Raw genomic sequence first — 24,916 nt, forward strand, 5'->3', positions numbered from 1 at the left:
AGCACTGCGTCTTCTAAAGATCTTAAGGGTGAAGGACATTAGTCCAGGACGTAGGAGAAAGATTCCCTCCTCCATTCAGTCCTGGGACCATGTTGTAGTCTTAATGAGCCATGGTTAGGGAGTCCCTGGATGAAAGGGCTGTATGATACTGTGATTTCTAAAAGAAATAGACATTTGGTCTTTGGCCCAGAGCTCTGCAATCCCTTGGAATTTTGTACGTGACAAGAGCTATGTTTTTGTTATGTCAGGGAAGTGACTTTTGGATGCACCTAAGTTTGGGGCTGGTTGCCAGGAGAGCGAACCATGTGATTAGAGGCTTGGAACTTGGAGTCCTAACCCCCTGACCTCCTGGCAGGAGAGAGGTGTCAGAGGTTAAATCACTCACCAATGGTCAATGATTTCAACAGTCTTCCCTATGGAATGAAGCCTCCATAAAAACCCAAAAGGAGCGGGTTCAAAGAGCTTCCAGGTTGGGGAATCAGAATGCTTCCACATGCCACTGTGCTGGGCCCACAGTCTACCAGGACAGGAGGGCCTTCGTTCACGATCTCACCCTTTGTATCTCTTCATCTGGCTAGTGATTAGTATTTTTTAATATCCTTTGTAATAAGTCAGTTATCTAGTGAGTAAACGGGTTTCCTGAGCTCTGTGAGCCTCTTCAGGAAATTAACCAAACCCAAGAAGGGGTCATGGGAACCTCCAATCGGTAGCTGCTCCGTCAGAAGCCCGGGTAGCAGCGTGGACTTGGGACTGGCACGTGAAGTGGGGTCAGTCTTGTAGGACTGAGCCCTCAACCTATGGAATCTGATATTACCTCTGGGCAGGTAGTGTTGGAATTGAGTTGAATTGTAGGATGCCCAGCTGGTGGCCAAGAGCTGCTTGGTCGGTGTGGGAAAAAACCCACCCCCAACATACACACTAAAACTGGGTGCTGGCTCCGGGGAGCCTTCCATCCTGAGTTACTGGGACCGTACCGGGTGCATCTTAGAGTGGGCCTCAATGTCTGGGGCCGACAGTCCTACCTTCCTCTGTCCTCCCGGAGATGAGGCAGGACCAGGAGACAGGAGAAACGTGGGGATGCATGTAGATTATTTAGTTCCCTAGTTCTACCTTGTCCTTCTCCCCCAAACCACCCTACAAATGAGGCCAGGCCTGTGTCAGCACGTGAGGGGATCTCAGGCTCCTCCGCTCCTTTGTGTTATTAGAACTGTCTGATGTAACGCTTGGGCAAAAATCGTAATTCCACCAGCTGTCTAGGCAAACCTGACACTGAAACTACAGGCCAGACTGCAGAAGGGACTGGAACAAGGACCAGAATTCTAGTCAGGACTGCCTCTCCCTTCTCTGCTGCTTTCTTCCATTTCTCTCTGAGGAGCTTCCTGGGCTGAAGCGGCCCTCTCCCCCGACCCCTGCCCATCCTCCCATCCCCCCACCCCGGTTGGGTAGAGAGTGAGCGTCTTCGTATCTCAGTCCAAGTTCATCATTTGTAGGTAGGTCACTTATGGCTCAGTTAAGTTCCAGGTCTTTCAACAACCTTTTGAGATATCATTCACATACCATACAATTCACCCAAAGTGCACAATTCAATGCCTTTTTGTACATGGACAGAGTTGTGCAGCAATCTCTACAATCAATTTTAAAGCGTTCTCGTCATCCCGAAATGAAACCCCATTCCCTTTGGCAGTCAGGCCTCCGCATCCCCTGCTACTCCCAGTCCGAGGCCATCACTAACTATATTCTGTCTCTAGGGATTGTCTATTATAGACATTTCATATCCGTGGAAGTATACAGTATGTGATCTTTGGAGACTGGCTTCTTTCGCTGGGCATGACGTTGTCGAGGTTCACCCACACTCTAGACCGAATCAGTACTTCAGTCACTTTTGAGGCTGGATGCTGTTCTGCTCGGTGGGTACACCCGAGTGGATTTATCCATTCATCAGCTGCTGGACAGTTGAGTTTGTTCCGCTCGTGGCTATCATGAATAATGCTGCCACGAACATTGGGGCACACGTGTTGTATGGACACGTATTTCATTTTCTCTTGGTTATATTCCTCTCTAGGAGAGGAGCGCTTGGTCATACAGCAGCTCTCGTTTTAACATTTAGGGGAACTGCCAGAGCCCAGTCCCCCTTGAAATTCCAAGCTCATATCCTTTTCAATCTTCCCCCTACTCGCAGAACAGTGTAAACATGTGGTTTGGCTATCTTGCAGTGGGAGAGACAAATACCCCCAGGCTGGGTCTGGGTCAGGCCAATACGTGTGGCCTCTGATATGGTCCCAGGACCCCTGTGCCTGTGGCTTAGCTCCCTTCTGTGTCCCCTGAGGACACAGGAGCCATGGAGTCTCTGATGGTCACTGAGGGCTCCAGGGCCTGGGATGAGGGGTGTCCCCATTTTCTTCATCCCTGAAAACAACCCTGCAGCCCTTCCCACCCCCAGGCATGGGGTACTTCAGGGAACCTCCCTCCCACCTTCAGAAACTCCAGGCAAAAAGCAGGTGTCACATTTTATTAAGAGCACTCTCAAACCTCAGGATATCTAGCATCCCTTTTTTTTCCCCCAAAGATGAGAGGGGAAGAGAACAGTCTCCATTCCCTTCAGGTCCCCAGAATGTCCTCCTTGTGTCTGGAACCCCTCTCTTGTATTTCACATTAGAAAGGCTAGTGGACCAGGTCAGCCTCCGCCCCTCCTCCGTTCTCCACCCTCATTTTCCGGCCCTGGACCTCAGAGACCCCCCTTATTGAATCTGACCTTTGTGACTGCAGTAACTTTGTTGTCTAAGCAACTCTCTCCCAAGTGTTTTGTCCGAATGCAGTCACCTGGGGCAAGATGGGGCAGGAAAAGTACTTCATCAGTAACTTACGTCAACCCATTCAACTTCCAATAAACCTCCCTTTTATCTGAGTTGCTTTCAGGGAATGAGCCAAACCTTGACTTCTTTCCTTATAAAAACAAACATGCATCTCTGTTGCTCTGGCCAGAACACCTTTTCCACACCCTCCCTTTCCTCACATGAAGGCTAGGCCCTCCTTCAGGGGTCAGGGCAGGGGTCACGTAGGATCCAAGCCACATGCGTGACTTCTGTAGGATCACTAGAGGCTGATCTCCAGCCCCTGGGCTGATCATGAGTCAAGGAAAGCCGGTTTGCAGGGTGTCCCCAGGTGGTCTCCTCTCCCTCTCTGCCTCCAGGTACCCACGACATTCTCCATTTTCAAGAGAGGGGGCTAGCTATCATTGCTTCTCATCATATTCCAGATAAACCCACATCAAAACCTTGGTTGTTCAGGCTTTGGGGAGTTGCTAAGGCTGCTTCCAGATAACCTGCTGGCTCCTTGCAGTTCTCACCCTTTCTGGGCTCTTGATCTTTTCTCATTTCCCCCAAACGCTGGCTGTACTTCTTTCTCACTCTTAGGCTATGTTCTCTCTCTCTCTCTCTCTCTCTCTCTCTCTCTCTCTCTCTCTCTTTTTTGTTCTCTCTAAGGCGAAGCAGGGTGAGAAAGACGGGACTTGTTTTTTGGATCTACACTAGTGAACACTGATTTAGCTCCTGCTCTTTGACAAGGACTCTTCTAGGGGTTTCCATGAACATTGACCTCACATCACATTACATTATATACATTGCATTTGGAGGAAAATATTTGGGGAAGAAAGGATAGAAATGACTTCTGCCCTGCATTCACAAGGTGATCCTGGTGAAGATGTACAATCTCTCTTTGCATCAATTTTCCCTTCTACAAAACGAGGGATGGGGCCTCGCAGACTGGTGGTCATGACTATGCTTATCATATTGCAATATTTATGACCTAAATTCTAATTTTCCATTACCAAGTATCAGTGCAACATGGAGTGGTCTGTATCCTACCCACGCCTGCACGTGCACACGCATGCATAATTCGGCAATGCCTCTCCAGGATCTTCTATTATAAAGGGAACAACACTAAATTAAATAAATTGGAAACAGACATAAGCCCTTGGCCAAATTCTTAAAATGTTTTCTTGTTGTTATTGGTTAGCAACTGAACTGTACTGTCCATTACTGATTTTTAAGGATTATTTCTATGTCTTTACAAAAGTCATTTGTGTCCATGACAAGTTATTTAGGAAATAAAATATAAGTAAAAAGAAGGCATCTTTAAAAAAATCACCTGCAAGTCCTCCACCCAGAAACACCACTGTTAACACTTTGGTATCTATCCCGCTGGTGTTTTGTTGAGACGTATGGATTTAGGAGGCAAGCAAATGTGCTGAGATACCAGTTTGAGTTTTATCTGGGTGCTGTTGTCAAAACACCCCAGGCTTCCTGGTAGGGGTGAGTCTCTTCTCCTAAACCTCAGTTGTGCAGAGAAGAGCCCGGAGCAAAGAGTGGAGATAAGTGGGCAGAGAGGGAGGGGCTTAGGCCAGACCGAGGAAGGCATACAGTGGGGAGTGTGGCTTCCTCCTCAAGACAAGCAGGAATGCTGGTGGGTGGTGTGGGGATCCTGAAGACACTAAACTCTGAGAGCCACACAGGAGATACAGCCCGCTCCTCACACTATCACGGTGGCTGGGAAGAAGGTCAGGAAAGAACAGGCATCCGCCCCGAAACCACCAACCTGGAGCTGTGGGTGGAGAAGCAGGTCCCCAGGGGCAGGCCGGCTTCCCACAGACACAGCCCTGTCCCTGGGGGCGAGGCAGCCAGTCCCGTCTTGTAGCCAATACAAGTTTCATTCCTTCTTGTTTGAGGGATGCAGTTAAAAGAACAAGGAGGAAAGAACGATGCTTTTTCAGAAGAAAACCAATTAAAGGCAAGGCATGGAGAGAGGACAAGGAAACATTAAAGAAATATGGCTAAGAAAGCAGGTCCTCTCTGAGCTTCAGAGCCCTGTCCGGGCTCACCCCATCCCTCTGAGCCCAAGGGGATGGGGCCACAGGAGCGAGGTCGGTCATCCAGATTGCTTTCAAATTGGCCTTTTCTTGCACCTGCCTTGAGTCTTACTCCTGAAAAGCCTCACAATGTAGTGGGACCACAGAGGCCTACGTTCAAGTGCAGCCATGCAACTGAGGAAGGGTTGCTAGACCTTGACACTTTCTTCACGTGTAAAATGGGCCTAACGGTGTCTAGGCCACACATTGCTTCAAGAATGAAATGGGTTAAATAATATTCTCCTGCAGCCTCAGAATATGACCTTATTTGAAGTAGGGTATTTGCAGATGTAATTAATTAAGAGGAGGTCATCCTGGATTAGGGTGGGCAATAATCCAATGGCTGGCGTCCTTCTAAGAAGAGGATACACATTCAAAGATACACATAGGGAAGGTCCTGTGAAGATGGAGACAGAGATTGGAGTGATCAGCTACAAGCCCAGGAGAATGCCAGAGCTTGCCAGAATCTACCAGAAGCGAGGAAGAGGCAAGGGAGCACTCTTCCCTAAAGCCTTCAGAGGGAGTGTGGCCTGATTTCACACGTCTCTTGCCTCCAGAAATGTGAGAGCCCTGTGAGCACAGGGTCTGTTGTCAGAAGCCACCCAATCTGGGATAACTTCTGACGACAACACTGGGAAACTCACAAAGGTATCTGTGTAAGGTCCCGGGCCCAGAGCGAGAACGTGCTGGTGTTCTTTCTCTCCCCTTCTCCTACCAGTAAGCTTGTACCAGCTTCCCCAGGGACACAGTTCAAGGGGTACCTGAGGGCAGAGAAGCCATGCTTAAAAGCAAAACCAAAACTTCTCAGTAGGCTAGGCTTCGGTCAGTTCCTCAGAACCGGTTTTGGTTTGAATTACCCTCATGTTACAAGGAAGCCTGAGCTGGATGGAGATGACATCTTTTCTTCCCTTTCTTCAAGTACCTTAAGGGACAGCTTTTCATGACCCATCTTCGTATGTCCCTCTGCCAGCCGGAAAGAGTCCTAGTTTGGAGCTACCGCTTGTGCAGTGCTCAAGGCAGTAACCTATGTTTGTTTTGTTTTGTTTTGGCTGTTTGGTGGCTTCTACGAGGGGATCTGACACAAGAGCAACTGCATGTTTTTGTATTTTCCTTTACTTCTTTCCCTGAGGAGTGGTGCCAAGTTCTACTGTGAGTTTTCAGTAGGCTGAGATTTTCTCTTACCTTGAGTTGGTGTTACAGACAATGATGAGGCCGCCGCGGTTGGGTAAGTGTGGGCAAACTTTCACTCCACATCACTGGGGGCAGGGGGAAATCTGCCTTGGCAATTGTGCTCAGGCACACCAACAAGCTCATTTCTGGCTGTCTCCAAAATAGTGGGATTTCTCCTGCTTGCTCGTCTACCTATTACTCGTGTTGGGAAGTTTTAGGAGATGAGATTTTTTTTTTTCTGCAAATAAATGCACAGTGAAAAAAAAAAGAACTATCTTGAGATTGTCTCACAGCTTAGAATTTGGGGAGGGTTATTGGAACTTAAAAATTTGTGTCTTTTTTTTTTTTTTTTTTACGTTAGACATCTGTTTGTGGTTATTCCGTTGGCAGGCAATCACCATCCCAGGCGAGCCAGTGTTTACAAGCTATGCTCCAAGAATAAGCTGTTTAGAACACAGAACAACAACAACAAAATTGCAACTAAAATTAAATTAACTTATAATACAGGCAACCATTATTAAAAACAACAACATGATTCGATTAGAGCAAGTTTAGCTAAATGAGAGAAACCTGCAGCCATTGTTCTTTATTGCTCACTGCCTGGGTGCTGATGGTAGAAAAGAGATGACTATGGATTCTTGTGGGAGTGGGTTGAAGTGAGCAGCTTGAGTGAAATTGCCTACAAATAAGGCCTTCTAACCCTGAACTCCTATGGTTCTGTGGAACGGAATCACAGATATCCCTTGACAAATGCACAGCAAGAATACTCAGTGTCAACAGTAATCAGACATAGTCTCAGGAGTCAAATGCCAATTGACTGGATGTTCTCCAAGCTCCCTTCCAAGCCGAAGGGTCGATGAATGGATGAACCATATTGCTCTTGTCTCTCAGAGGTGGTCTATATGTGTTCCTCACCTGAACTCTCACTACCGGCGGTTCTTCCTTACCTGCAGCTTCCAGGTGTCTTCTCCCCATATTTCTCTTATGTATGAGCCTTTCCATTCAACCAGAGTTCTTCCTGGGCAAGGACCACACCTTTTAGGTTCCCTCAATCCCAAGGGCCTGGCACAGTGCGTAGGCGCTCACTAGGTGCTTCCTGAGTTGTAAATGATTTGATTTGATGAATCCGCAGCTTGAATCCCTGGATGTGGGAAGTTTGTGGCATATACAGGGGGCAGTTTGGGGTTGATTTGAGGAGACAGTGCAAAGGAACTCGGAGACAGGATTTCAGGTCATGCTTCCGAGTTCACTTGGTTTAAGATGCCTGGGACAGACTCCATAGATTGTTGTGTGATGTTTTTATTCCACACAGCAGTGTCCAAATACAGCATGTGCCTTCACTGGGGCATACTTGGGTTATCATGTAATGAGGCCCCTGCAGCCTGACCTCCTCATGCGGTAACCTGCTCTTCTGCAGCAGGGCTTCCACAGGTTATGTTCCCCCAGTCATTCATCAACCAACAGAATTCCAGGATGGATGAGCGAGTCTGAAAGTTTATCCAGCCCTAGTCGGCTCAATGCCTTCTAGCCCTCTCTAACCCCTCTAGGGGCTGGTTCCTAGTTCTTATTTTCCAGACTTCTATTAGCAACCCCCTCTGCTTCTTGGAGTTTTCCTCCCTTGGCTCTGAGATACTACAGTGGGGGAACTTCTCACACTCTTAAGACCATTTCTTCTTTGCCTTTTTCTCTGGTCTCCTACGCCTGCTCTCCTAATTTGGGGGCATTCATCAGACTTCAGACCTTTTTTCTCTAACCTGTGTTTTTATAGTCTCCCCCTAAGAGAGTTAATTTATTCCCCAATGTCAATTAACATTTGCATATTGGAATAACTTTTTTATCTTTATCTCTATCACTGAATGGTGTCCCAAACATTAGACTTTCATTTTTCTTGAACTGTTTCAATTACTTCATGACTCAAACCCAATTCATTTCATAGAACCTAGCCCTAAAACTTGGCTCCTGATCTAGTATTTTCTTTGTCCCACCCTTCTGCAATGGCATCAGTATTGTCTTGATTGTCAGGTCTCAAAACCACAGTCCACTGGTTGCTTCTCCTTCTTTCCTGAATGGACAATCACTTGTTAGTTACTTTGTCAATTGTTTTGTCAACTGCCTTGTAACAAGTTTCTCCTTCCTCTGCCTTTCTTCCCTTTTCTGACCCTGAATCAGGGACTTTACCAAATATCTGGATTAATACCATGACCTTCTAATTGAGTGGCTGGCGTTCCATTTCACTCCCTCAGTTCTATACGGATAAAAACAAAACAAAACAAAACAAAAAACCCCCACCAGCTTTAATCTATTTCAAACACTCCTTTGGTATTGTCATTCACTTGTGAGTTACTGTCACTATCTCCTCCTGGCAGATCTACCTGGCATTAAGCCCTTGACATTTTTGTCTCAACCTGTATTTCCAGCATAGATATGCTACTCCCAGTCCCCCTCAACAAGCCCTGTGTGTGTGAACCTCTGAGATTACTTCTAACCTTTCTGCAGGAGCCTCAAGAGTAGCTCTGACTCTGGATGCCTGGGTGGCTCAGTTGGTTAAGCGTCTGCCTTCAGCTCAGGTCATGATCCCAGGGTCCTGGGATCGAGTCCCACATCAGGCTCTGCTCGGTGGGGAGCCTGCTTCTCCCTCTTCCTCTCCCCCTGCTTGTACTTGCTCTCTCTCTGACACATAAATAAATAAAAACTTAAAGAAAAAAAAAGAGTAGCTCTGACTCTCCAAATCTCAACTCATCTTGGAAGTGTCCTTCCACCAGTCAACTTCCATGGTTTGGGCATTTTTATGCAAAACCTTTCATATCACTTCTTACCATTTTTCACGTGTACAGAATTTTAGCTTTCTGATTACACTATCATGTCTTCAAAGGGCAGGAACCCTTTCTTACAGGAATCCTTTCCTTGGTTCCCCACTTTGATTTGAATTGATTCCCTAATTCAAAGACTTGCAAAAAGTGGGAGCATAGTATTTATTGGCTAAAACATTGAGATGCAATCTGAATTTAAGCTAAATTTGAACGGAGGTTAACTAGACTAATGTCTCCTAATGCCTAGCTCAGAGACCATGCCATTAAGAGAAGCACCTTCACTAGTGACCTGGGGGAGGGCAAAGGCAGGGCAGCAGTCTGAGCAGGACTTTTCACCAACTGAAAAAGAGTAGTCTTTGCTTCTTTTCTCTCTCAAGCCTGAGAACTCGTGACTGAAAGGCCCTTCGTGACTCTTCGTGGAGCCACCAGAAAATGTTCTTGAATCTTATATCCTATGCTGTTCTGCTCCGTTTCATACCCATGACAACACCTCAACTGCTAGGGTGTGTTCATTGGCACAATTGTTAAGAATTACCCAGAAATTCATTAAGAATTATCCAGAGATTAAGAAATTCAGCTAAACCGATCATGTGATTGAAAACTGTTTTTTTGTTTTGTTTTTTTTTTTTTTTCTGCTCATGATCCAGTGTGTCCCTTCGAGGGTAGCTTGCCTGAGAACAGATAGCTACAGTGAGCATCCTCTGCCTGATGGAAGCTCCAGCACAAGCAAACGCATACATAAGGAATATACAATTAAGATAAAAATGAAAAGTCATGCAGACCTGGATAGTAAGAGATACTTATATCCAAACAAAGGTGAATTTTAAAAGGGGAGGCTAAGGAGGAGGCATGGTTGTTTGAACACATTCATTTCATCTCATGGAGAGAAGTCATCTCTATGTGCTTTTGGCCAAAGGAGAGCCTTACATATGGATGCTCTGTAAATGGTCCTTGAGTTAATTAGTTTTGGCAATACGCTCCATAAGTTCTCCAAATAAACTCTCTCAGGCTTTGCCAGCCTGTATATAAAAGAGTTCATACTTCCCTAATATTGAAGGTTTCCAGAACCTGCTCTTTCAGAAAATTTCATCTTCCTGAGCTACCCAGAGGGCAAAGGTCTCTTTGAGAGGAACTGGCCTTCTGAGAGACCTTGGGAAGGGGCTTGAGGTACCCATGGGAACATCCTTTGGGGAGACAACCTTGTAAATAATCCTACTAAAGAGATATTCTTTTAACCTCCCATCTCTCGTGGAAACACTTCATTCAACATGCACCTTTGCTTAAGGAATTCCAGGGGTGATGACGTCCCCACCCCATAAGCAGCCCATTCTGCTGTCAGTGACTTAAACTGATGAAAATTTCTTTCTTATTTGGGGCCAAAATTATTAACCAAATTAAGTTTTCTGTTTCTCCAATAGAGGAAGGAGTCAACTGGGGGCCCAGTAGTCTCAGAGTATGATGCTAAATTGCCACGCATGCATTCATTCATCTGTCTATTCAGGGAACAGTCATAATTGGTTATAAACACTCATAAATACTCATGAAACACACACACACACAAACACACACAAAGAAAAAGAAAATTGTTAGGAGGACCAAACACAGTTCAAAGAACTCTTGTTCTAGCACGGAAGACAGATGTATAACCAATTACTATACCGGCAGGGAGACAAGTGCTAACACTGGTTAATAGCAGATAACAACTGGGACAGGAGGAACAGCTTAAGAGCAGTTAGGAAAGGCTTATCTCCTTCTGTTGAAGGCAGAAGAATGTAAGGCCGCTTAAGGAAATATTTATGACCCAGGACAGTTTCTTTGAGCCCAAGTAGAACCTGAGATAGGGGGAAAATAAGATGAGACAAAACAAAATAAGACCAGATATGAGAGATTAGAATCTCAGAGCACTTGTGAGGACCTAGTCATGGAAAGCGCATGTATTATTTCTGTGGCTGAGGCAGGAGGGACCAGATCACAAAGGGTTGTGCAGCCCATGTTAAGGAGAACTTTACCTTGTAAATCATGGAAGCTATTGAGGTCTTTTAAGCAGGAGTGTCATGATCACATTTGATAATTCCATGTTCAGGAGATTCTTCTGCCTACCAGGTGAAGGGCTAATTCATTCAACCAGTATTATTGGAGTGCTAGCTTCCTACCAGACACAGTTCTAGAGACTGAAGGATATTAGTAAGCGAAACAGACAAAGACCTCTGTCCTAAATAATCACTAAAGTGATTATATTCTTATGGAAGATGGCAGCTTATAATCTAATATAAACAAATGAATATATTATATGGTATGTTAAGTGGTAATGAGTGCGTTGGAAAAGTGAGAGAGTAAGGAGAGTTGGAAATGCTGGAAAGGTGGTGCTTTTGCAATTTTGCATGAGGCAGTTTCACCAGAAAGAGCAAGGAAAGTCTCTGGATGTAGGGAGCTGCACACTGGCAGCAAGGTCAACCCTTGGGGCAATGGATCTGGGGAAGAAGCCCCGCGGGCCTGGGAGCAGGCTTAGGTCCATTTAGAGAATTCCAGAGCCCCAAGAACCCAAATTGTAATGGGTGGTGGGTCAAGAGCTCCAGAGGACACTCTCAGCTCTGCAAACACCTCACACTGCTGGGAGAGGCATGGCCACCCTTGGGTCCTCTAAAGCGTGGGGCTCAAGGCGGATGTCCCTCTTGCCTGGGCTACTAGACAGACAGGATTTTATTCTCAGTGAAATGTTGAGCCATCAAAGGATTTTGAGCAGGATGCTCTGCTAAGTATAAGGAGGAGTGACGAGAATGCTGAACTGATAGCAGTGGGTGGTAGAAAGAAAAGGCATCATCCAGAAGTATCCTGACACAGAATTAACAGGACTGGGGGTGGACTAGATTTGCAAGATGAGAGATGTGTAGGTTTAAGATGACACACCCAAGATTCTGGCTTGAGGTGGGTGTTATTATTATTGGTATTATAAGAAAATGGGGCACAAAGAGTTTTCATAAAGTGCTCAGGGTCTTAGAGGCTCCTAATTTCTAGACCTAGGATTTGCGCTCAGATGTGTCTGACTTTAGAGTGTGAGATCTTATCCATTGCACAGAAGATACTATCCCTAGAAGGAAGAAGGCAGCTGGTTGGAAAGCATCTTCATAGCAGTGTCTATTTCTCTCTTGGACAAAGGAGGCAGTGTACGAGGAAAGTCCCCTTGGAGGCGCAAGGAAGAGAGGGAAGTTACAGCCAGAGGTGGGTTAGCCAGGCATCCTTTCTGTTGCCAGAGCATGTTACACACTACCGTTTTGAGCTCCAGAAATAAGGATGCTGGGCAAGTGCAGCATTAAGATGATACCGGGTCTGGGTACATTTGCATTTTCAGTAAGGAAGAGGGTCTTCAAGTCCAGCTAAGTCCAGCATTTCCCTATGGAAAGCACTTGATGGGGCCCAGGTTGTTGCCTGGTAATATGTCCCTCCCTAAAATGAGAACAAGACCACCGCCCACTGTGGACAGTCCCTTCTAGCTACTGCCTCATTGCTCACTCCCTTTATAGCGCTCTGAAGCACTGCCTATACTCTGTTGTCTCTGCACCCTTACTCTTATTTTCTCTTCACTTTACACAGGCTTTCATCTGCACCAAATCCCCTAGGTCCTGCTTGGCAGGCTCACTCAAGACCTCCACACTGCTAATACCAACTCTACACAGCATTTGGCTCAACTGAGCACTCCCTCCTGTAGCACTGCGTTTTAAACTCTAGCTTTCATTATAATTGAGGTATGGCGAGGCCAACAGATCAGGAGATAACTGCCATTGAAAAAAAAAATAGTTTGTTGTGTTCTCAGATCCTGAGAGAAGGAGGCATGCCACACTGCAGGGGCCACACAGGGAAGCACCAGGGTCAGACAGGAGGCAGAACGGAAGGGGAAATGTGACCAGAAGTCTTTATTGTGGTTTCCACAAGAAGGAATGGGCAAGGCCGGGTTAGCAGGCTTCAATTGTCTAGTTGGAAATAGTTCATCAGGATTTAGAACATAGGGGCTGTTCCTTGTTGTATGGTACCTGGCCCTGGGGCGGTTAGGGCAATAAAGGAGGTGGTTGGAGTTAAGGGTTCTGGGTTGCTTCTTTTGCATTTGAAAGGCCTCCCCTGGGTGAGTTGTTAACTATCTCTTGGAACTGGCTAACCCTGGGAGGGGCAGTCCCTGTAGGATCAGCAAGCATCAGGTATCAAAGCATCAGAAAACAGAAAAGACTTGATTAATTGCCTTTTTGCCCTTCACCTCAATCTTCTTTGCTAGTGCCCTCCCTCCCAGAGATCCCTAAATGTTGGCATGCCCCACATCTCAATCCTTGGACACTTTTTCTCCCTTGTGTATCTTGTGGTAATGTCATACAGCCCCCTAGCATTAAGTAACATGCAGACATTGAGGACTCCCAAATTTGTCTCTACCAGAAACTCTGGACTATCTGTTATCCAACTGCTTACTAAACATCATGTGAATGACGAGTTGACATCTCAAACTACATACCGATTTCTGCTGCTTACTCTGTTATTCTCTGTCTTCTCCAGTTTAAAAGTAGTACTTCCATTGCCCTAATGCCTCAAGCCTCAAATCTGGAAATTTTCCTGGATTTCTCTATTTTTGTCAAACTGCATATCCAACCTGACAGCAAACCCCATAAGTTCTTATTTGAAAAAATAGAAGACCTGGGGATAAGTCCCACTTGGTCGTGGTGGATGACCCTTTTAATGTATTGTTGGATCCTATTAGTTAGGATTTTGGAATCCATATTCATCAGGGATATCAGTCTGAAATTCTCCTTTTTAATGGGGTCTTTGCCTGGTTTGGGGATTAATGTAATGCTGGTCTCATAGAATGAGTCTGGAAGCTTTCCTTCTGTTTCTATTTTTTGAAACAGCTTCAGGAGAATAGGTATTATTTCTTCTTTGAATGTTCGGTAGAATTCCCCAGGGAATCCATCAGGCCCTGGACTCTTGTTTTTTGGGAGGTTTTTGATCACTGGCTCAATCTCGTTACTGGTTATTGGCCTATTCAGGTTGTCAGTTTCTTCCTGTTTCAGTCTTGGCAGCTTATAGATTTCCAGGAAGGCATCCATTTCATCCAGATTGCTCAGTTTGTTGGCATATAGTTGTTGATAATAATTTCTAATAATTGTTTCTATTTCCTTGGTGTTAGTCGTGATCTCTCCCCTTTCATTCATAATTCTATTAATTTGGGTCCTTTCTCTTTTCTTTTGGTTAAGTCTGGCCAGGGGTTTATTGATCTTATTAATTCTTTCAGAGAACTAGCTTCTGGTTTTGTTGATCTGATCTACTGTGTTTCTGGATGAAAGACCTCAATGTGAGACAGGAATCCATCAAAATCCTAGAGGAGAACATAGGCAGTAACCTCTTCAACATCGGCCACAGCAACTTCTTTCAAGATACATCTCCAAAGGCAAGTGAAACAAAAGCAAAAATGAACTTTTGGCATTTCATCAAGATAAAAAGCTCCTGCACAACAAAAGAAACAGTCAGCAAAACAAAGAGGCAACCCACAGAATGGGAGAAGATATTTGCAAATGACACTACAGATAAAGGGCTGGTATCTAAGATCTATAAAGAACTTCTCAAAGTCAACATCCAAAAAACAAATAATCAAGTCAAAAAATGGGCAGAAGATATGAAAAGACACTTCTCAAAAGAAGACATACAAATGGCTAACAGACACATGAAAAAATGTTCATCATCATTAGCCATCAGGGAAATTCAAATCAAAACCACACTGAGATACCACCTTACACCAGTTAGAATGGCAAGAATGGACGGGGAAAGAAACAACAAACGTTGGAGAGGTTGTGGAGAAAGGGGAACCCTCTTACACTGTTGGTGGGAATGCAAGTTGGTACCGCCACTTTGGAAAACAGTGTGGATGTGCCTCAAAAAATTAAAAACAGAGCTACCCTACGACCCAGCAATTGCACTCCTGGGTATTTACCCCAAAGACAAAGATGTAGTCAAAAGAAGGGCCATATGCACCTCAATGTTCATAGCGGCAATGTCTGCAATAGCCAAACTGTGGAAAGAGCCGAGATGCCCTTCAGCAGATGAATGGATAAAGAAGAGGTGGTCCATATATACAATGGAATATTACTCAGCCATCAGAAAGGATGAATACCCAACTTCTACATCCACATGGATGGGACTGGAGGAGATCATGCTAAGTGAAATAAGTCAAGCAGAGAAAGTCAATTACCATAGGGTTTCACTTATTCATAGAGCACGAGGAACAGCAGGGAGGACACTAGGAGAAGGAAGGGAAAACTGAAGGGGGGGAAATCGGAGGGGGAGACGAACCATGAGAGACGATGGACTCTGAGAAACAAACTGAGGGTTCTAGAGGGGAGGGGGTGGGGGGATGGGTTAGCCCGGTGATGGGTATTAAGGAGGGCACGTACTGCATGGAGCACTGGATGTTCTACGAAAACAATGGATCGTGGATCACCACATCAAAAACTAATGATGTATTGTATGGTGACTAACATAACATAATAAAATAAAATTTTAAAAAAAGAAAAGATAGAAGACCTAAGTAAATGGAAAGACAAGCTGTGTTCATATTTGGAAGACTTAATATCATAGCTAATTTCCCCAATGGATCTACAGATTCAGTGCAACTCCTATCAAGATTCTAGCTGCCCTTTTTTGTGTGTTAATGGACAAGCTGATCCTAAAATTCATATGGAAATGTAAGGGAGCCAGAATAGCCACAGACCCTGCACATCAGTCTTTCTGTGAAGGAAGCCTATTAGCTGATCTGCATGGCTGCAGCCTGAGGGGCAGGCTCCTACTGAACACACGTCTAGGGGCTGGTGTAATTCTTTCCAGAGACCTTGGAAGGCTGGTGCTGTTTGCATACTCACCCTCTCACTCACTCCAGAGCACCAGTGTTTCCTGGCAGGGAGCCTTCGAGGTGTCTGGTGTACTGGTTTTTGCAGCAGCTGCCCAGGTGACCCCCCACCCCGACATCACCTGCCTCTGTTGGCCAGGGCCTTCCTTGAATTACTCCTTTCCAGGGAACTGTGAGAATCAACGATGTCTCTTGGCAGGCTCTTGCCCCCAGAGCACTGAATAGGCAGCACACTGATGTACACACCCCAGTCTCGGTGTGAGGGGAGCCTCTTTGCTTCTCCGTAGAGCTGCAGCCTGAGGGGCAGTCCTAAGGTCTTGCACACATTTGGTGGCCTACAGAGCTGCTCTCAAGGAGCATAGGCTGTGGACACCAACTTGGTGCTCTCCCTCTGCCTTGCTTCCGCTCACCACTGTGATCCAGAAGAAAGCTTGTATAATCATCTGGAGCCCAGATTTTTGTGACTGCCACTCAGAGAACACCTCCAGATTGCCTGGCCTTGGTGGCCAATAGGACTTACACTTCCAGCCCACAGGACTGTATTATTTTCACACTTTCACAAGCTGCTGCCTAAGGGTCTGACTTTCAACCAACTTGAATCTAGGTGCTCAGATCCTCCCCTTTGCGCCACTGACAGATCTTGGCACATCCTCCACTACTGGGAGCTATTAAAAATAGAATTGGCTGCTTGGATAAACACAGAGGTTTCCAAGACAACTAAGAGCTGAGGCAGGGTTGAACATCAAATTTCATCTCCCATATAAGACCAATTCTTCAAGACTGGGAGAAGTAGAGTAGTTGTTTCATCTCCTGTGTAGAAAGAGAGGGTCAGGCAAAATGAAGAAACTGAGGAATATATTCCAAAGTCCTCAATAAATAGCATTGGAAATATTGGACAGTCACACACAAAAGAATGAAACTGGACTGCTCTCTTACACCATGCACAGAAATTAATTCAAAATGGATTAAAGACTTGAATATAAGACCTGAAACCAAAAAAGTCCTAGAAGAAAACCTAGGCGATAAGCTCCTTGACATTGGACTTGGCGATAATTTTTCAATCTGACACCAAAAACAAAAACAACAAAAGCAAAAATTAAAAGTTGGGACTGTATCAAACTAAAAAGCTTCTGCACAGCAAAGGAAATCATCAATAAAATTAAGTCAACCTACTGAATGGGAGAAAATATTTGCAAATCATATATCTGATAAAGGGTTAATATCCAAAATATCTAAAGAACTCATACACCTCAACAGTAACACACACACACGCACACACACACACACAGTCAAAATAAAAGTGGATAGAGGATCTGAATAGATATTTTTCAAAAAAAGACATACAAATAACCAATAGGTACATGAAAAGATGCTCAACATCAGTAATCATAAGGGAAATGCAAATCAAAACCACCATGAGATATCACCTCACACTTGTTAGAATGACTAGTGTCAAAAAGACAAGAAATAACAAGCATTGGTGAGGATGTGGAGAAAAGGAAAACCCTGTGCACATTGGTGGGATTCTAAGTTGGCACAGCCACTATGGAAAACACTGTGGAGTTTCCTTAAAAAATGACAAATAAAAAATAAAACTACCATATGATCCAGCAATTCCACTTCTGGGTATTTATCTGAAGAAAATGAAAATGCTAACTCAAAAGGATATACACAGCCCGTGTTCATTGCAGTATTATTTACAGTAGCCAAGATATGAATCAATCTGTGTGTGTATGTGTGTGTGTGTATGTGTGTGTGAGGCAATATTACTCAGCCAAAAACAGAATGAAATTTTGCCATTTGCAAAAACATGGATGGACCTCAAGGGCATTACTATACGAAGCAAAATAAGTCAGAGAAAGATGAATACTGTATGGCTTCACTTACATGTGGAATCTAAAACAAACAAGCAAACAAACAAACCAAGCTCATAGATACAGGGAACAGACTGGTGGTTGCCAGAGGTAGAGATTTAGGGGGTGGGAAAAATGGGTAAACTGGTTTTATTTTATTTCTAGTTTTAAAAAAATTGAAAAAAAAAGGACTTCTCAGAGAAAGTCTAATTGCATGCTTGGGCAGCAGAGACATGAAATCGGCTTAAGGCAATTTGTACAGAAAGCAAACAAACTTCCCAAGATTAATAGGATTGTGTGAAAAGGAAACAGAGGGTACCTTGAAGGGACTTCCGGTGGCCAAAATTATGATGATTTAGGCTATAAAAGAACAATTATTATTTTTTAAAAAGTCCTCAAAATGGATCAGAGACCTAAATATAAGAACTAAAGCTATAAAATACTCAGAAGAAAACATAGACATAAATCTTTGTGACCTTGGATTTGGCAATGGTTTCTTAGATATGACACCTAAAGCATAAGCAATAAAAGAGAAAATAAATTTGGCTTCATCAGAATTAAGTTAATTTATGTTTTAAAATTAAAATATTTGTGCTTCAAAGAACACTATCAAGAAACTGAAAAGAATTTGCAGAATGAGAGAAAGTATTTGCACATTATATATTTGATAAATACTTTGGCAGTTTCTCAGAAAGTTAAACATAGAGTTACCATTTAGCCAAGAAATTCCACTGCTATATATCCAAGAGAATTGAAAACATGTCTACACAAAAATTTGTACATGAATGTCCATAGCAGCATTATTCTAAAAGCCAACCAGTAGAAACAACCTAAATGTCCATCAACTGATGAGTGGATAAACAAGATGTGGTATATTCATACAAGGAAATATTATTCAATCATGAAAAGGAATGAAGTACTGATATGTGCTACAACATAAATGAATCTTGAAAATATTAAGCTCAGTGAAAGAAGCTAGATTCAAAAGGCCACATGGTGTATGATTCCATTTTTGTGAAATATCGAGAATAAGCCAGACAATAGAGACAGAAAGTATACTGGTGGTTGCCAGAGGTTGGAAGGAGAGGGAAGGGGAATTGGGAAGTTTCTGTCCATGGGTAGTGGGTTCCTTTTTGGGGTAATGAAAATGATCCAAAATTAGTGGTGTGGATTTCACAATTCTGTGAATATACTGAAAACCACTGAATTGTACCACTGAATTGTCTTTTAAGTATATATGTATATACACACACATTCACACACACACACACACACAATTCTTTATTGTATGTCACTTATACTTCAATAAGGCTGCTGGAAAAAATAAAATTAAGGAACAAATACATATTTGTATATAATATATACCTTCCTTCACACCACTTCTCACCTCTACCAGCACCATCACTCAATCCAAACTATCATGTCTGTGAAAACATTCCTCACTGGTCATCCTGCTTCTAATCCTGTCCAACCCCCTGTCCTTCCCAAGAGTCTATTGTCTACACCAAAGCTGAGTCCCCTTTTGAAAATGTAATGAGATCCTGTCATTCACCTGATCCAGATCCCTTTTGCCTCAACCATGAGCAGTCCTTGGATTCAAGAAAGCCTGAGAACAGAGGTAGAAGTGTAGGAGGTGGAGCAGGACCAAGGTTGGGCACCCACTCAGTGTAGCCAGTTCTGTGCTCTCTCGGTCTAAACTTCTTAGTATCAGGTAGTTCAAATAATGGGCAAACTCCCATCACAACACTCAAAAGAACTTGACACTTTCCTGCTCAGGCAAATAACGAGTGTTTATTGAGAATCTAGCTCTGTTCTACTGAGCGCTGTCCTTGAGTATCTGACTCCCAGAGTTCAAGTCCAACTGAAGAAGCTGGTGTGCATTATCCATTTGACAATCATTTGATTTTCAAGGACCCACTACCGAAAAAACTATGGGAAGCTTCATAGAAGAGACAAAGGGGCTCAGAAAATCACCAGTGTGGGTGAGTCATGAGAACTGGTTCATAGTCAGAAAAGGACAAAGAGCCTCTAATTTGGATTGATAAAGAACACCTTGCTTCCTCTTACCTTGTCTCCCTTCTCCTCCAGGCAATCAACTTTTAACTTCTCTCTAACTCTTAACTCCGCTGTACAGCGGAGCTCTTGGAAGAGAAGTTTTATCTTCTCTCCAGGGGCTTGTTTATGGGTCATTTCCCCGTTTACAGGAATGAGCAAATCACCAAATCACGAGACCCAGCAAAACTGCAGGAGGCTCTGAGACTTTCAATTGTCTATTTCAGATCGAGTACAGACCATGTTCCTCCTTCCACTAATCATGAGCCTGGGAATGCAGCTTCATCAGACAGCAGGTAAGAAAGGAAAAAGGGAGGGGGTCTGAGAAAGGCGTAAGCAGTTGCCCCTAGCGGAAGCCAATGATGAGAATGGGGGTCCTCAGGCTGAAGGCTTTCTTTGAGAGGAAGTGGGATTACACTCTGTTACATGAACAGGAAAAAGAATGGTGCCCAGGGTGGCCCGCGCTTGCCCATGTCCCTGTCTTACAGAAACAATAACCATCTGGCAGATGAGGAAACTGGAATTCAGAGAAGTTGTTTCATTTACCCCAGATTCCTCAGTCACTAGGGCGCACAGGCAAGCTGGACCACAACTACTGTCCTCTCTACCCTACCATGCTACGGTGATGATGATAATCAAGCATGGCAGACAACCCCTAACCTTCCCACTTTGGAATGGGATTTTGGAATTAAGTTTGATTATTGACCTATATTGAATGTTGATACTGGACGTTCACAAAACCAAAAAGTATGTATGATGAATTATGTTTAAGAATTAACCAAAAGGAAAGTATAAACATGTTGTATCTTGCTTTCTCCTCCAATCTGGAATTCTTCTCTGCTTCCCACTTTACATTATGCAGATAGTATCAGTTCAAATAAATGCTAATTACCTGCCTAAATTGGACTGCCTTCTCCTCAGGGGTATTTTTTTTTTTTGTAAGTCTTATCATTTCATGTCTCCCTAATTAAGGAGTTTTAACTTCAGAGGTTTCTCGTAGAGGCTACCTGAGGGGAAAAAAGTAACAAAAAGATCTAAGGCCTGATGCGAAAGCTTACTTCTGGAGAGGGGAAGCGATCCGGGATGAGAATTAAAAAGGACAATCTTAACTATTACGTTTCCCAGTTTTATTTTTTTTTAAGATTTTATTCATTTATTTGACAGAGAGAGAGACACAGCGAGAGAGGGAACACAAGCAGGGGGAGTGGGAGAGGGAGAAGCAGGCTTCCCGCGGAGCAGGGAGCCCGATGCGGGGCTCGATCCCAGGACCCCGGGATCATGACCTGAGCCGAAGGCAGACGCTTCACGACTGAGCCGCCCAGGCGCCCCGCAGGTGTTTTTTTTTTTTTAACAAGAAGTATGCATTTACTTGTATATTGAAAGAAGTATTATACCCTTGCTTTTCTATTAAAAGAAATATACAAGTTTTACTTGTATGATAAAAATATAAATTTTAAAATATAGGAATTCTTTTAAAAAGAACGCTTTAAAAAGCGTTTGAAGGCATTGGGCTGTAGCCTCCGGTGCCCGAGGACAGCCACGACTCTCAGGATGGCCACACTGATGGCCTCATTCCCCTCACTGTGTCTGTTCACCCCTAAACTTGCACTGTCTTTGAGAAGGAAAAACAGAGAACATGAATTGAATCAGTATAATTCTTTATTACCCTATGTAAATTTCTATTTTAAAAATTTTTTAAAGAATGCTTACAGCAGCATTGTTAGTCCTTCCAAAAAAAAAAACCCAAAACAACCAAATGCCCATCGACAGGATAATGCATAAATTGTGGTATATTAGCAGAATGGAAAAATATACAGCGTGTAAATAAATTAATTACAAAAATAGGCCAACTACATTTAAGAGTCTTAGTAGCATAATATTGATTGAAAAAACAAAAAATCAAACACAGAAGACAACATACAACACAGTGTCCTTTTTATAAACAATATATATGTATACATATACCTATATATATTGCTTATGTATTGCAATATACCTATATATATGTATAATATATGTATATAACGCATGTGATATGCATATCATAATAATATGATATAAGCAATATATATCTATATGATAGAGCTAAAAAATAAGCCAGAGATTAATAAACACAATATTCAGGATGCTGATTACCTTTGGTGGAGGAAGTAGATGTATGTCATTAGTAATGTTCTGGTTCTTGGGGTAGGTGATGGATTCTCAGGAGTTCATTTTACTTGATTCGATATCCTTTAAAAGTTTTCTGTATTTAAACTTTCGTGTTGTAAAAGATACCACAGGTACAGAAAGCCACATGAAACAAGGGTAAAGCATCATGTTACCATAACGGGAACACTTGTAACCGTCACCCTTGTCAAGTAGTAGAACTGTACCAGCCTTCCCCGAAACCCTTCCCCTGCCCCAGTCCTACATAACCCCCTCCCCATAACACTGTACTATCTACCCATTTCTCCATTAAAAAATGTTCCTAAATATCACTAAAAGAAATCTTAGTAAGCACTCAGCAAGGTATGTTCTTTATAGTTTCCAAATCAGCAAATACAGGTATCGCTCATTTTAAAGTGGCTCTATATATTTTATTGGACATGCTGTAATTTATTTAACCATTCCTTTATTGAGAGAAATTACAGTTATTTAAAGAACAGTTGTTTCTTGCTGGATTAATGTTTGAAAAAATATGTGTTTCCTAAAGACTGTGATGAAGACTGACTCTGAGTATGACCCACATAAACCATTCATCATGAACTCTTTTCCTTACTTGTATGTCTGTGGGGGCTCTATTCTGTTATCTATAAAACAGCTTAAAGTTTGAAAAGAAAAATTGGCAGAAAACATTTTCATTTCATTTTTTAAACATTTGTTTACTTTCAAACTGACATACGGTAACATTCAGTCTTTTTAATAGAAACACCTATGAGATTTTGGCAAACGTGACCATATAACCACCACCACAATCAAGATCCAGAACAATTCCACCCCTTGCCAAGCAAACAAACAAAAAACCCTCCCTAACTCTTAAACCCAGGTACCCACTGATCTATTTTCTATCCTATAGTTTTAAATTTTCTGGATTATCATATAAATGGGATTATCCACTAGATACCTAGAGATGTGTTTTGTCTGGCTTCTTTCACTTAGCATAATGCAATTGTGATTTATCCATGTTGTTATATGTACCAGCAGTTTATTCCTTTCTGTTGCTGAGTAGAAGTCCACTGTATATATTTACCAGATTTTGCTTATTCATTCCCCAGTTGGGGGATTTTTGGGTTATTTCCTGTTTTGGGCAATTACAGATCAAGTTGCTATAAATGCTTATGTATAGATTTTTTTGAGAACATAGGTTTTCATTTCACTTGGGTAATCCTACTCAGCTAGGGTAGGATTGCTGGGTCATGTGGTAAGTATATATTTAACTTTATAAGGAACCTCTAAACCTTTCCGTCGTGGCTAGACTATGTTTGCATTCCCGGCAGCAAAGTATGGGCCCTCCAATTTTTCCACATTCTTGGCAGCACTGATGTCGTGTTTCTTAAAGTCATTCTAATAGGTGTGTAGAAGTATCTCTTTGTGGCTTAATTTGCACTTTCCTAGTATCTAGTGATGATAAGCATATTTTCACATGGCAATTGGACATCCGTATGTCTTCTTTGGACAAGTTTGCATTCAAACCTTTTGACCATTTTTAATTGGTTTGTTCATTTTCTTACTAAGTTTTTAGAATTCTTTGTATATTCCAGATGCAAGTCTTTTATCAGATGTGTGATAAGCAAATATTTTCTCTCAGTCTGTGGCTCATCTTTTCAGTCTTTTAACAGTGTCTTTTGCATAGCCAAGATTTTAAATTTGGTGGAATTCAGTTGATCTTTTTTATTTTTTCTTACATGGACTGTGTTTTCGGCGTCATGTCTAAGAACTCTGCCTAAGCCAAACTCTCAAAGATTTTCTCCTATGGTTTTCTTCTAAATACTTTCTAGTTGTACATTTTACATTTAGGTTTATAATCCGTCTTGAGTTAATTGTCATAGAAGATATAAAGTATAGGTTGAAGGTAATTCTTTTTCTTTTTTGTGATTGGAGGTCCAGTTTCTTCAGCCCCCATTTGTTGAAAAGACTATCCTTTCCTCATTGAGTTGCCCTTGCACCTTTGTCAAACATCAGTTGGCCATATTTGTGTGGGTCTATTTCTGAACTGCATTCTGCAGTCTGTTCTTTGTGTATATGCTTTCCCTTATAGCACACTCTTCTGATTTCTGTAATTTTGTAATTCTTTTTTTTTCTTATATTTTTATTTCAAAACCTAAGGACATCTTGTAACCCAGATACATTTAAGGGGAAATATTCATTTCTGTACTTTGTCATGTCTTGGAGGAAAAGTAACCCCAATTATTATTCCTTTTATAGATTTTTTTCCTTCTTTTTTCATCCTCTGGAGAGGGATGAAAAACCAGGGGGTCACATGACCGTGGCGATGCTTGAGGTCACTCTGGGGTGGGGACCACACCTTGGGTCACTCCCTTTAACCTATCTTCAGGCTCTAAAACTACTTCTTCAGACCCCTGAGGTATACAAAGCAGAAGAATCAGGCTGTGGAAAGGATTTCTAAGAGATGAGATGTCCCCGTGCAGTATTCCTGCAAAGAGGAGCAGATGAGTCAGGTGCCCAGAGCAGGCTTCGATCCTAAACTAGGAACTAGAGTTTTCTGAAGACTGTGGTTTTGTAAAGCAAGCCCCACCTTTCAAGTTCATTAAGTACGGAGTCTGAAAAAAACTTCAGCTTCTGTTATCAAATGGAAAAAAATATATAAAATTAGCTTAAAGAGGAAGCTATCTTAGGAGGTAATGCAAATGATTTGTTTTGTGTTTCTGGAGACATGACAGTTGCTGACTCCTACTGATGCCTGACTGCAAATAAAATACACAATTTCCCTAAGAACTTTCAAAAAGGCTCCAGCATTACTGAAGCCCGCTGCTTTCATCTGTTTAAAGAAACTGCATGTGTGAATTTTTCATGCCCTGGCCAAATGTGTTACCCTTTAATTTAGTCAGGGGGGGCCAAAATGAACGGGAAAACCTGCTTTGCTTTGTTTTTATCTGCTTAATTCTGTAGTTGTGGAAACTTTCCAATTTTCTCCTTTGTCTCATAACTTCAGGACTTCAGTGCTGGGTTGAAGCTTAGTATAATAACCCCTGATTTCAAGCTGTATTACAAAGGTATAGTCATCAAAACGGTATGGTATTGGCATAAA

General features: G+C 42.8%; 2 protein-coding genes across 4 annotated transcripts in view; both read left to right on the forward strand.

The window, feature by feature from the left end:
- Window positions 1–23,694, forward strand: part of CD274 (CD274 molecule) — a 65,415-nt gene extending 41,721 nt beyond the window's left edge. Inside the window, exon 8 of the transcript XR_012374057.1 lies at window positions 23,684–23,694. The gene's annotated coding sequence lies outside the window, so the exon portion shown is untranslated. The remainder of the gene's footprint in view (window positions 1–23,683) is intronic.
- PDCD1LG2 (programmed cell death 1 ligand 2) overlaps window positions 5,799–24,916 on the forward strand; it is a 59,511-nt gene continuing 40,393 nt past the window's right edge. For all 3 annotated transcript variants that reach the window (XM_025891658.2, XM_073878166.1, XM_073878167.1), the window contains exons 1-2: window positions 5,799–6,128; window positions 19,893–19,961. In XM_025891658.2, the coding sequence (XP_025747443.2) occupies window positions 6,107–6,128; window positions 19,893–19,961 (91 nt within the window). In that variant the 5' untranslated portion in view covers window positions 5,799–6,106. The remainder of the gene's footprint in view (window positions 6,129–19,892; window positions 19,962–24,916) is intronic.

This window comes from Callorhinus ursinus, unplaced genomic scaffold (assembly GCF_003265705.2).
Source record: "Callorhinus ursinus isolate GAN/ISIS: 27379988/994484 unplaced genomic scaffold, GSC_fseal_2.0 scaffold28, whole genome shotgun sequence".
NCBI lineage: Eukaryota > Metazoa > Chordata > Mammalia > Carnivora > Otariidae > Callorhinus > Callorhinus ursinus.